This window comes from Hoplias malabaricus, chromosome 15 (genome assembly GCF_029633855.1).
Source record: "Hoplias malabaricus isolate fHopMal1 chromosome 15, fHopMal1.hap1, whole genome shotgun sequence".
Lineage (NCBI taxonomy): Eukaryota > Metazoa > Chordata > Actinopteri > Characiformes > Erythrinidae > Hoplias > Hoplias malabaricus.
The window spans coordinates 37,159,933-37,173,630 of NC_089814.1; the positions used below are offsets into that span (position 1 = coordinate 37,159,933).

General features: G+C 45.8%; 1 protein-coding gene across 1 annotated transcript in view; it reads left to right on the forward strand.

The window, feature by feature from the left end:
* gabrb4 (gamma-aminobutyric acid type A receptor subunit beta4) overlaps positions 1-13,698 on the forward strand; it is a 60,890-nt gene that overhangs the window by 23,645 nt on the left and 23,547 nt on the right. The window contains exon 3 of the mRNA XM_066645131.1: positions 9,418-9,485. Coding sequence (XP_066501228.1) covers positions 9,418-9,485 — 68 coding nt within the window. The remainder of the gene's footprint in view (positions 1-9,417; positions 9,486-13,698) is intronic.

The window sequence follows — 13,698 nt, forward strand, 5'->3', positions numbered from 1 at the left end:
TTTAGAATCAGAATCACTGTGCTGCACACCGAGGAATTTGTTCTCCGCGTTTAAACCAATCCGTGCAGTGAAACACACATTTACACACACACTGAACACTAGGGGGCAGTGAGCAGTGCCCGGAGCGGTGGGCAGCCCTAGCCATGACGCCTGGGGAGCAGCTGGGGGTTAGGCGCCTTGCTCAAGGGCACTTCAGTCATGACCTGCCGGCGCTGGGAATCAAACCAACAACCTTCCGGTTACAGCCCAGTTCCATAGCCACCAGGATATGATTGCCCCAGTAAGTCAAGCCTAACAGCACGCTGCACACATGGCGTAGTGCTCCCTCACCGTAGTGTTCACTTAGTATACTCCTCCTTCCACGAGGAGCAAAGAGGACAACCCCTCTTTTAACACCTTGATTGTAGAAGAAATTTTGAAGGAGCGTTACACTCTTTTGTGTTTTGGCCGTAGAGGGTCCATCTTAGGCCATGCACGTCTCACCAGCCTGAGTCATGACAAGTGCTTTGCTGTCTTGATATGTGTGTTACATATTAAACTAATAGCCTTGTGTGGTTGTGGCTTCTGTTCCAGGATTGCAACTATGCCAGGTTCTTGTTTCCTGTAACAGTGTACACTCTGTATGAGTGAAAATCTGTATTAGTCTGTTAAAGACGCCGGTTTTATTTGGTTTAAAGAACTGAAATTAGATTTTGTGTGTGTTGCTAATCTTTAACGAATGTACAAGGTTGTCTGGAAAGTCTGATGCAGCAGCTGCAAGTTCTGGAGCTGCAGTTTTTGGAGCACACGCTGATTTAGCGTAAGCACACCTTACAGGAGACAACGAAAATAAAAACTGCCAGATAAGAACAGCATTTGTCTTTGTGTGTACGTCTTCAACAGCAGGGCACACTGCCTGCGGAAAGGCTAACACACGCACACGCACTCTTATTGATTTGTTAGCATGAAATGCTAATCTAGCCCTGTGGGATTTTCCAGCCCTATAAACATGCAAATGGTGGGGTTAGCAACCAGCTCAGAGGCAGATACCACCAAGTCTCACCTTCATTTCTATTGAGTGCATCAAGCGCAAATCAAAGAGACAGATGCAGACAGTTCAAGTCCAGATTAAGCCCCGTGTTTCTCGCTTGTGTTTAAAACCTCAGCAAATTGGGAGCAGTTGCCCAGGCCTCCTGTGAGGCAAGGCCTCCTCCAGCCAAGATCTGAGGAAGAGACTGGCAGACAATCAAAGATCAAGAGATCTTTCTGCATGCGCCCAGTTGCCTCAGCACTGAACCTGGAGCCAAGCCCAGCTTTATTGGAGGCAACCCCCCTAGCCGCCCTTGTCCCTCGTCAGAACTCAGCACGTTCTCGGCCTGGTGCTGAATCGAGGATGACCGAGGTCAGGGAGCGGTGTCTATGAACAGCACTAGGCCACTGCACTTCCTTATTTGGAGGTGCATATCTGGTTCGATATAATTGCCCCAATAGAAAGTTATGACCCAGTGTTTTTCCAGGTAAACTGCCTGAGGAGCTTCCACCCAGATGTTACACAGCTCCAGGATCATGGATTGGCAGCTTCAATCCCCACCTAGGGTCACTGTCTTTGAGGAGTTTGCAGTGTTCTCTCTGTGTCCTCATGAGTTTCCTTTGAGTGGCTGAGTGATTGTGTTAGTGAGTGATTGAGTGAGTGGCTGAGTGATTGTGTGAGTGGCTGAGTGATTGTGTGAGTGGCTGAGTGAGTGAGTGAGTGAGTGCATGGCTGATTGAGTGGCTGAGTGATTAAGTGTGTGAGTGAGTGGCTGAGTGATTGTGTGAGTGGCTGAGTGAGTGCATGGCTGAGTGAGTGATTGAGTGGCTGAGTGATTGTGTGAGTGGCTGAGTGATTGAGTGTGTGAATGTGTGAGTGAGTGGCTGAGTGAGTGATTGAGTGGCTGAGTGAGTGATTGAGTGGCTGAGTGATTGTGTGAGTGGCTGAGTGATTGTGTTAGTGAGTGATTGAGTGAGTGGCTGAGTGAGTGAGTGAGTGAGTGCATGGCTGATTGAGTGGCTGAGTGATTAAGTGTGTGAGTGAGTGGCTGAGTGAGTGCATGGCTGAGTGAGTGATTGAGTGGCTGAGTGATTGTGTGAGTGGCTGAGTGATTGAGTGTGTGAATGTGTGAGTGAGTGGCTGAGTGATTGTGTGAGTGGCTGAGTGATTGTGTGAGTGGCTGAGTGATTGAGTGTGTGAATGTGTGAGTGAGTGGCTGAGTGAGTGATTGAGTGGCTGAGTGATTGTGTGAGTGGCTGAGTGATTGAGTGTGTGAATGTGTGAGTGAGTGGCTGAGTGATTGTGTGAGTGGCTGAGTGATTGTGTGAGTGGCTGAGTGAGTGATTGAGTGGCTGAGTGAGTGATTGAGTGGCTGAGTGAGTGATTGAGTGGCTGAGTGATTGTGTGAGTGGCTGAGTGATTGTGTGAGTGGCTGAGTGAGTGATTGAGTGGCTGAGTGATTGTGTGAGTGGCTGAGTGATTGTGTGAGTGGCTGAGTGAGTGAGTGGCTGAGTGATTGTGTGAGTGGCTGAGTGAGTGAGTGAGTGGCTGAGTGAGAAATTAATTGGTCAATTAATTAAAGAAAGAACAAATGAATGAATGAATGAATGAAGGAATGAATGAAATTGATAAATTAATTAACTGACAAATGAGTGAATGAAGGAAGGAAGCAAGGATGTAACAAACAAATGAATGAACAAATTCATTAATTAACGTATTAAGGCAGAAACAAACAAATGACCAAATGAAAAACTATTTTTTTTAAACATGGCCGCCCCCAGGGGACAGCGTAGCACAATTATTATTGATGAATATTGATGGTAAAAATGGCTTCTTGCTCCTCAAACATAAGCTTATTGCTAAGGGACATCTTCCAAAAACAGTGTACACTGCTCAAACCAGTCAAACGCCCTGGGGTCCTAAAGTACACAGCTTTTAGGTGCTACTTCAGGCCAGATTTGTTACAGTATTGGATTAGACCCATATCCCGGATTAATGACGATACCCATCGACGGCAGTGTACCATCACACATGGAAGCTAGAGCCACCTTTCCAATGATTACAGGAAGTCTGTAAGAAGAACATGGCCAACACACTCAGCAGCCTCAAAATGGAAGCCGCTCTGAAGGTGGGGGAGCCTATAGAGCCAGGCTTTCAGTACGCTATAAGAGGCTAGGATGCAGGTAAGTGGTTTTATTTTGAGCAGAAATCATGGACGGCCAGGGGGACAGAGCACATTTCTGCCTCGGTCTCGTGGAAGCCAGGCTTGGAAATTTGCAGAAGGAAGGGCAGCCGAGGGATTTCTGGGTTCGCGCTGTTTACAGCGGCCCGACGAACGTACTTTGACATCTCCTGGGAAAACTCTTGCTGGTTGTCTTCACCAGAGCGCAGTTGAAAATGGCTCCACTTATATTTTCCACTGCTTTTGCTCTCTCTCTCTCTCTCTCTCTCGGTTTTAGAAGGGAGTTGTAGGGAGGGGTGGTGGCGGTCTGCCATGTCAGTGGGTCTGCAGTGGCTGGGGATGATGATGCTACTGTGCTTCTCCGAAACAAATCACGTTAGGGCTGAAACTGTAAGTCTTAAGGAATGGAGGTCATGGCACTACAGAGCTTAGCATAGGGCGGAGCCTAACCTTTTTAATTTCATTGTTGTTACGATTTTTTATTTTGTTTATCCAGAAGCCATTTGCTAAGTTAATGCCGCATTGTCATTACATTAGTTAGCATTAGCGTGAGTGCGTATTGCGCTGCTGGGGGTGGATCAGAAACAGCAGTGACCCTGGAGTTCGCAGGACTACTGGTGATAGGCGCAGTGGTGTTGAAAAAACATTCAGAGTGGTCCACCACCCAAACCTATTGGGCCAAATGTGGTTTTGTGGTGAGAGGCTACATGAAGGTTGAGCAAATAAAAGGTCAGAGGGAGGCTAACAGAAACAGATAACAGGTGAATTATAACTGTTCACCAGTGCAGTTATTGAAGTCTGATTTAATAGAAGCAGCCCGGTAATTACACATTAAACACCTGTGTAACAACAGTGTAACTACTATTCTGAAACGTTCCTTTCTGGTGCAGGTGAAACAACGCGGTAAGACTTTCGTAATGTCACGTGACTCAAGTACAGGGTTGTGTTTTTGTATACGTCATGTATTATTACGTTATATTATTGTACAATCCCCAGTTACAGTGTGGTTCTATGGGATGTTCATGTGTAATTACATAGAGCTATTAGGGATATTGTATACTGTGTGGGGGGGGGGGGGTGGCGTGTGCATGCGTATCAGTGGATGAGCTCTTTTGTTCTGAGATCAGTTGTTTTCCTCACAAATGCTCCTCTGGTTTGTGGGGGTAAAGTACACCTCTAAATTATTCATGCAACTAAAAAAATATTGTTGTTGGAATTGGCAGCCATTTGAAAAACCCATGGGGCTAGGGCTTGGTGTGCAACTCAGAGCAAAATAATCACCGAAACATGTCAGAACGCTTCTGTACAACTTTGGACCGTGGCAGAGGAGATCACAAAGTGCGTCTGGAAGTATGTCGTATCATACATCCTCTAATCACAGTCTAATCTGCCAAAAAAGTGATTTGAAACGAGACGAAGAAACATGACTTTAAACATGACTTTCACTTGCTTCCTTCAAATTATAGCAACTTCACTTTGAACAGTGTCATTCGTGTCATTCGACCACAGTGTCATTCGTGTATTTCACCCCATAATTAAGCAATGGCCTGACACAACAAAGAACAGTCACATGTGATCATATGGAACCATAGAACATACATGTACCTATACATCCCTGATTATCTGGGCACGTTTTAGAAGTTTTCCCAGTCTGCTGTGTCCTGCGATGTCTTAGTCGACTGCTGACAGCGCTGCAGTCATCATCTCCTAATCCGACGGTACAATTCCAAATCCGAGAACAAGAGTCAGTCCCTGGCTTCGCAAAACAAATCCGTCTGACTCCTGTTTGTGATACAGTCGCATACATGAGAGAGTACATTTTGTGAAATAGCCACATATCTTTGTTATGTTACATGACACTTCCATTCTGGGAAATCAATCCTCATAATCAGTGCTTTCTTTATTTTATGCGACAGTAAATATCATCATCTACTGAAATGTTAATTAAGATTGTTTGTCCAAACTCATTTTTCACACTCGTTTACACACCACACTCCTCACAGACAGTCACCAGGAGGAAACCCACGCAGACACATGGAGAACACACCACACTCCTCACAGACAGTCACCAGGAGGAAACCCACGCAGACACAGGGAGAACACACCACACTCCTCACAGACAGTCACCCGGAGGAAACCCACGCAGACACAGGGAGAACACACCACACTCCTCACAGTCACCTGGAGGAAACCCACGCAGACACAGGGAGAACACACCACACTCCTCACAGTCACCTGGAGGAAACCCACGCAGACACAGGGAGAACACACCACACTCCTCACAGTCACCTGGAGGAAACCCACGCAGACACAGAGAGAACACACCACACTCCTCACAGACAGTCACCCGGAGGAAACCCACGCAGACACAGGGAGAACACACCACACTCCTCACAGACAGTCACCCGGAGGTAACCCACGAAGACACAGGGAGAACACACCACACTCCTCACAGACAGTCACCAGGAGGAAACCCACGCAGACACAGGGAGAACACACCACACTCCTCACAGACAGTCACCCGGAGGAAACCCACGCAGACACAGGGAGAACACACCACACTCCTCACAGTCACCTGGAGGAAACCCACGCAGACACAGGGAGAACACACCACACTCCTCACAGTCACCTGGAGGAAACCCACGCAGACACAGGGAGAACACACCACACTCCTCACAGTCACCTGGAGGAAACCCACGCAGACACAGGGAGAACACACCACACTCCCCTGGAGGAAACCCACGCAGACACAGAGAGAACACACCACACTCCTCACAGACAGTCACCCGGAGGAAACCCACGCAGACACAGGGAGAACACACCACACTCCTCACAGACAGTCACCCGGAGGTAACCCACGAAGACACAGGGAGAACACACCACACTCCTCACAGACAGTCACCAGGAGGAAACCCACGCAGACACAGGGAGAACACACCACACTCCTCACAGACAGTCACCCGGAGGAAACCCACGCAGACACAGGGAGAACACACCACATTCCTCACAGACAGTGTGACAGAGACACTACCTGCTGCTCCACCGTTCCGCCCCATTCCAGAAGTTCTTTTTAGGCAGCCTTCCTCTTTTTGGTTTACCTCACTAACGTAATGCTAATTTCTGACTGAACTTTTGCTGCTTGTTTTAGGCGACAAAATGTGAGGAAGATTTTGGCAGTGGGGCAGTGTAGGAAATGGCTAACAGTCTGGAGGGAACTATACCCACTGAACTACGGAGCTCCAGGAGAAAAAAGCTATTTGTGACTCATGTGAAAAACTGAATCTGAGTTGTTGATTGGAAGGCCGTGATAATGACAACACAGAAGTCACCCCAGATATCTGTCAGACATCTTTATGGAGAGGAGATGTCTTAATGTGCAGAGCCCAGCTGCGGCCTCACGAGGGTGAACTGAGCATCATAGTAGTTTATAAATATCTATTAGTAGCTCCAAACTTCCTCGAGTGGCTTGTGACCGATTATTTTCCAAGATCATCTAGTGCTGCCTTCTCCATATTCCACTAATGAAACTTTAAAAGTAGTTATTTTTAGCTGTTTTTATGGAACACATTAATCAATGAAATGTTCATCAGGATTCAATTGTGACTGATTTTAATAAACGGCTAAAAGCTTGCTTTAGGATTTAACTCTTTTTGCTGTTGTTATTTTTACACATTTTTTAAGGCGTTGCTTTTTATTAGATTTTACTTTCCTTTTTATTTGTTTATTACATTTGTGTTAATTATGTTCTGTTATTTTTCATTGTGATTATTTACATTTTAACGTGAAAATTGTGCCCTTCCTTAGCTACATTTTAATGTAAATATAAATTGCAAAGTGACAATAAAGTCAAGTAAAATGAACTGTAAAAGAGAACAAATCACATTTAAATAACAAAATAAAACCAAGAATAAGACAAAATAAAGAATAAATAAAGAAATTAAACTCAAAATAAGAATCTGATAAAAATACAACTCATAGATGAATAAACGAGACTGGAACATAAAACCAGAAAAGAATAATAATAATAAAAGAAAGTTCAAATCTGTCAATAAAAAGGTAGAAAAGCCACAAAATGTGGCAGAAAATGACTTTGTTCTAAGATTGAAGGAATAATCACCACAGGATCTTTAGCACCGATGTAAATGATGTAAATCAAAATGGCCGCTTCCTACTTGCTTCCGTGAGCTGAGACACACCGCACCGATGAGGCGTTGTTTACAGATTTCTTATCGGAATCCAGGTCTCATCCTATAGGATTCAGTCTTACGTCCTGTATTTTAACGACTATTAATACTCCCCTGAGTGGGGAAGGCTGAGTAACTCATCGCATTTAATCATCAACTTTAGTGCATTAGCCATAACCCCTCCTTAAAACCTCTTTTCACCTGCTGTTGCTACGACTGTAGTTTGGAACTGAAATTTCTTTGCTGTTCAGAGAAAAACGTGTCTCCATTTCTTGTCGATTTTTAGTTTACTACATCATTTGAACACGGCAGATGTCCTTCACACTGTGTGAAAATCTCATGATGAATGACCAATAGATACGCTCCAAAATTACTCCGAATAAAACCTTTTGACATTGACTTCCATTGAAAGTTAAGGAGGTTTTTCCTGCTCCTGTAAAGTTGCTGTTCTGGAGAGACAGAGCCGGACTACGTTTCCCAAAAACATGGTCGAGCAACCTTCATGGCAACCCTGGAGAACGAGCACATGGTGATAGCTTCTGTATCATGTAACTATGGAAACCCAGCTCCAGATGATATATACGCAGCCTATTGTGTCGGATCAAATCACATGACAACGGGTTACAATCGTGATATCCCTACATTATTTATGCTGGTACAGTAAATCTGGAATAGATTCCCAATGCAGCATCTCCCTATTGTTCCCAGTGAAGATTCAATAACACAATAGCTACTTTCTGACTGTGTGCCTGCGAGGCTATGCATCACTCCGTACAGTAGGGAGCAACCCTTAAGGATCTAAGACCAGGTACAATCCCCAAGGACACTCTTGGCCGTGAACGCAAGGCGAAACACCTGGGATTCAACCCATTGTGTTTCTTTTTTTCCAAAGTGCCACTCGGGAGAATGTTCCCTGGAGCTGACTCCACAGCCTCTGGTGATGGTCAGAGATTTGTCAGCAGATTGCAAGTCTTGCACAGGCCATAAATAGGAACCCTGCTCCTTTGCTCCTGTGCTGAAAGCCGTTTCCCTCAGGAGGTCGCCAGACCCGGGGCGAGCACTGGTGGAGAACAAAGTGACTCGTAATGAAGCAGGGAGCACAGCTCTGAGAGCCATATGGAGGTGGCTGTGAGATTGAGAGGAAAGCAGTGGCTAAGGCACAAGATTATGGGAATTTGACAAGGAGCCTATGTCTTCTGCATCTCAATCCACAAGGAGTGGCATAGTCTATGTGTGTGTGTTCTACTTAAAACACAACCTCTCACCCTCTAAATGTCTACGTCAAACTACCTAAGCTTTTACAATAAATAAGGAAGATGTTCTGTTGCGTGTATTGAGGGAGCTGTTTGAAAATTATCGAGGATGAGGCACTTGATCGTTCTGTGAGTCCTTAACATTAACATGTATGGTATTTGACATTCAATTTAGTCCAGAATACTGTGCAGTCTGCGGTAGGCCAGTGCAGACACATGGTAAAGCATGGCGTTCTTCCCCAAAGTGGGAATCATCTCCTGGTTTGAGGACAGTGATCATATTCATTGTGTAATACCTAGAGGTAACCAATTGTTCAAGTACATCTACATTGTGTGGTCTGGTCACTGCAGGTACACCACTGGACTAGTGCAAATGACCCCTTATTTTGTTGTAAATGCCAGCGGTCTGGAAAGCAACAAGATGAAAATGTGTAAGTTGTTTATAGATATGTATGTACTGCTCAGAATGGGCAAAAGCATACCTTTGCTTCTGTAGCATTTAATTCCTTCCAGAGCTTTGGGAAACTCAGTATTGATCGGATCAGACTGTTCCCAGAATGGCTGTCTGTAATCCTTCTGCGCTCTATCAGCTCCAAATGTGCACCCAGCCGACTTACCATCATTCGGTGGCAGCATGTTACTGTAAATCTTAAGTGACCTTGTGTCAGTGTCATTACAGCCGGCCTCTGGGTCCGAAGGGACTAACTTACAGTGAAGGGTGTTACTTGCACCATGCGCAGTGACTCATCTAACCAGCCTCTCTTTCTTTGCCTCTCGTCTTTCCGGCAGGTCCCCCAGTCATCGTGGGAATGAGCATAAACATCGCCAGCATTGACTCCATCTCCGAAGTCAACATGGTAAGTGATGATGTGGTTCTAACGTTCTTTATACGGCCCTTGCAAAGGTCGCAATGCCTTGCCTTCCTTTCCTCACCTTGTGTTCCCCACAGACCCCAAGCCTTTTTTAGAGTCATCATACTTAGATTAAAATCAAGTTAGATCTGCAATGGTACTTGCAAGGTTTCAGCATGTTTTGCAAGGTAGTGCGATGATTGTACCTGGTTATGACCAAAGATAAGCCTTAGAAACTGCGCAAACTGTGTGCAAAGGCCACTGATGACCGTCTTCTTCAACAGCACAAGTCACTGCTTGGAAACAGCCACTGCAGCTTATTAAAAAAAAAAAAAAGTACATTTCTGCTTTGTTGCATCTCACTGCTCATAATCTATCCATAATGTGCACCGGCGATCATGCGGAGCTGACCAATTATGGGGCGACTCGCAGACCTTTTGGCTTAAGTTACCCACCTTAAGATAAGCATCACCCAGGAGCCCTTAAAAGGCAGTTTAAGAGCTGCACTCTTCGTTTATAGCATTTTGTGCTGACACCACACCCCGCACTCCCACTATGGAGACCCCATGCAGCGTTATTGCATTCATCATTTCCCTATGCCGAGTCAGGGATCTTGTGCCTTTATGAGAGACGTACCCCCAGTGACCAGGGTCCGATCTCATAAAGAACCTCAGAGGAGGGAGCGTTGCTTGGGGATCAGCGAGAGGGGAGGGGGATTGATTTCAGGTCAGCGCTTCTCTGCGACGCTTTCTGGAGTGCAGGGTCAGCCTTTTCCGCTTAGGAGCGCTTTATGAGGCCCAGCGCAGCAATCGGATGGCTGGAGTTACTACGCCTCCAGGGAGCGTCGTTCCCAGAAGAACCCTGAGGCCAGCTGTGACCTCATCATCAGAGATGAGGATTTGGCGTGCCTCCTGTCCCAGTCATCTGATCACAGCCCAGACTCTTTGAGACAGCAGTCTTCACACGACTAAAATAAACCCTGCCTAACAGATGTGCGAAGACGAGGCTGCAGCTTTAGCAGTTCTTTCGTTTCCTTCTGCCGTCTAAAAAAAAAAGAAGCAAGCACCGACTCCCACAGCGTAGATAGCGTTTTTATAGAAAGGCAGTCGGAAGATGAAGTCTTTGGGGCGGTTGGTTTTACAACTCTGACATTTCTCACTGTCCAGTTTTGCCGCAGAGTAGGAGATGATGAGGGCAATCAAAAGGGAGTTATCGAAAATGCTCCCAGGGTGAGCTCCAACGACCAACGAACATAATGTTTTCCCCATTAGCGTCTATTTCCAGTCCCAAGCTGATTATCTGAAATGCCCAACGTTGAACGAGCATTGAGCGAATACCCCATTCTTATATGAACACCAAGTTTCATGCTTCTATTCCATGCCCTCGCACAATGGATTGCATGTAGAACCAGCATGATTCTGCAGCTGTGTGGACTGGCTCAAGTCAAAGCATTGCACGTCCTTATAATACACTGCTTAACACACCCAGTCGGCAAGACACTGCCTATGACGAGCGAACCCGGCTACTTTAAGGTGCACCAGTTGGTGTACAGTCTTTGGAAAAGAGTGGCATTGCTCCAGAGAATACAGCTGGACTGATCTCTGGAATGAGGGAGATTCATTTAGTTCTTGTGGGAGGAGCTAGAGTGGTGTTTATGATCCAGAACTAATGATCGTAATTAATGAGTATGTAGTGATGCAGCTTTACGTGTGCTGCCAGACAAAGCAATATGGTCAATGTCCAGCTGAGAGAGAGAGAGAGAGAGAGAGAGAGAGAGAGAACCAGAACAACTTCATACTTGAGTGACTACTTCTAACAAATTATAATAAAATCTTCTACCAGAGTCGGAGTGAAACATCCTCCAGTGGCTCTAAATGGAAGGGCTACAGGAGAAAACAAAGCAGGATCTCTCTCTCTCTCTCTCTCTCCTTATTCAAGAGCAAGTGTGCCTCTTTGATTTATTCATCATGAAGTTACTGCTGCAATTTCTTTGTAACTTGGCTGTTTTGAAGACACAGCAAGTTCCATCTGATGTTTTATGTTATTTTGTTTCCCTGGACATTACGGAAATGTGTGGAGAAAAAAAGCACTGCACTGAATCAGAGAGAAGGGGGGGGGGCGGCATATAAAGAGAGAAACATGATGATGGAGAGAGAGCATTCAGAGAGGGATATAAGGGAAATAGAGAGAGTGAGAGACTGAAGGGAGAGAGGTAAAGGAAGAGTGAGAAATATAGAGAGACAATGCGGGGAGAGTATGTTGTGGAGAGAAAGAAGGGGGATAGGAGTGAAGAGAGAGAGAGAGAGAGGGAGAGAGTGTGTTAGGGAGAGAAAGAAGGGGAATAAGAGTGAAGAGGGAAGACAGAAAGAGAGAGAGAGAGAGAGAGAGAGAGAGAGAGAGAGATTGTTAGGGAGAGAGAAGGGGGATAGGAGTGAAGAGGGAAGACAGAAAGAGAGAGAGAGAGAGAGAGAGAGATTGTTAGGAAGAGAGAAGGGGGATAGGAGTGAAGAGGGGAGACAAAGAGAGAGAGAGAGAGAGAGAGATTGTTAGGGAGAAAGAAGGGGGATAGGAGTGAAGAGGGAAGACAGAAAGAGAGAGAGAGAGAGAGAGAGAGAGATTGTTAGGAAGAGAGAAGGGGGATAGGAGTGAAGAGGGGAGACAAAGAGAGAGAGAGAGTTGGGGAGAGAAAGAAGGGGGATAGGAGTGAAGAGGGGAGAGAGAGAGAGAGAGAGAGAGAGAGAGAGAGTTGGGGAGAGAAAGAAGGGGGATAGGAGTGAAGAGGGGAGAGAGAGAGAGAGAGCGCAACAGACAGATTCACACACAGCCTTTCACGGCTGTACCAGATGTGCCATTTCTTTACAAAAAGAATCCTAATCCGAATTCCAGCAGCGCACCCATGGCTCAGTGAAACTGTTGTTTCCGATGGTAACCCGGCGATGGTTGTCCAGTCCGTGGCTAGTGAAATGTCCTTGCAGGGATTTTTGCCTTCATAAATATGATCATTGTGCGGAGAGAGGAGCTTGTAAAACAAAGCTACTTGGCTGTTAATATTTAATCGCCCCTTCCATTTTTCATGATGCCACAAATAGACGTTTTTATGGAAAACTGGGATCCCCCTCCGCTCACCATCTCATTGAGTGCACGACTCCGGGAATGTAGGTCACTTTAGATCCAGCTGGGTGACTACTCTAATCTGTTGTCCTGTCCTCTTATGAAATGGCATATACACTCTGCTTCCCTTGGGTTTAGCAACAATTAGGGATCTGCTGGGCAGTAAGTAGCCGGGCTAGTTTTTAAATCCAGTCATCAGAGGAGATTCAGGACAAGGATGATCACTGCTTCAACCTTCACAGTTATAAAGGGGCAATGCAACCAGTACAGTTTAGTTCACAGTCATTTCTATAGAGTCTACAGACTTCTGGTCTTGGTCTGAAGCTCATGTGTCATCCTGAGGCTCGCTGAACTTGGTGGAAACCAACCACCACTGTACCAAGCACTCCCGAACATGATGAAATCCCTCTAATGTGGAGCTCCAAGGACTCTTATTGGTGGAAAGGTGGGCTGGTGAACCAAATGGAAAGCAAACCTTGTCGTTCTGCACAGAAGGCAGCGGTGCTACACACTTATTACCAGCTACTAACTTATTCATAAATCAGTCACATGTGGGGGAATAGGGAAAAGCCAGGCCAAATCTGATCTGTGCTGATCCCGTGGCATGCGAAGAGAGGCTCTCTCCCCTCACCTCGCTCTCGACAGAGGAGGTGCATTAGCACAGCCCACCGAGTTCCCCATTTCCTCTTGTTAAGATCCCAGTGTGTTCTTAAACAATGGAGCGTGGCTTATTGCATTAGCCTAGCCTTTCGATGTGGGCCTAGCCAAGCCTAATGTCGTTTCATAAAGAAGAAATATGTCAAATCAGGTCTTGAGTCAGTGCCTATAAGGGACTGCATCACACTAGCGTCATGCATGGGTGGTGTCACTTAAATAAACCCAGACAAACTGACAAATCTGGAGCGGATAAGTGGGTTATTTTCAGCTCCAACACCAAAGGTGGAGGTTTTTCAGGAAAAACAGGTTGGAGTCCTGAGCTTAGGATAAGAATCTGACCCTAGGTAAAACGTCTTTGTATGTGTTTGGTCAATGAAAGACAGAGCTCAGCGAAAGAAAAAAAACGCTTGACTGATAAATACCTTCTTAACTTCCAATGGTTGTTAATGTA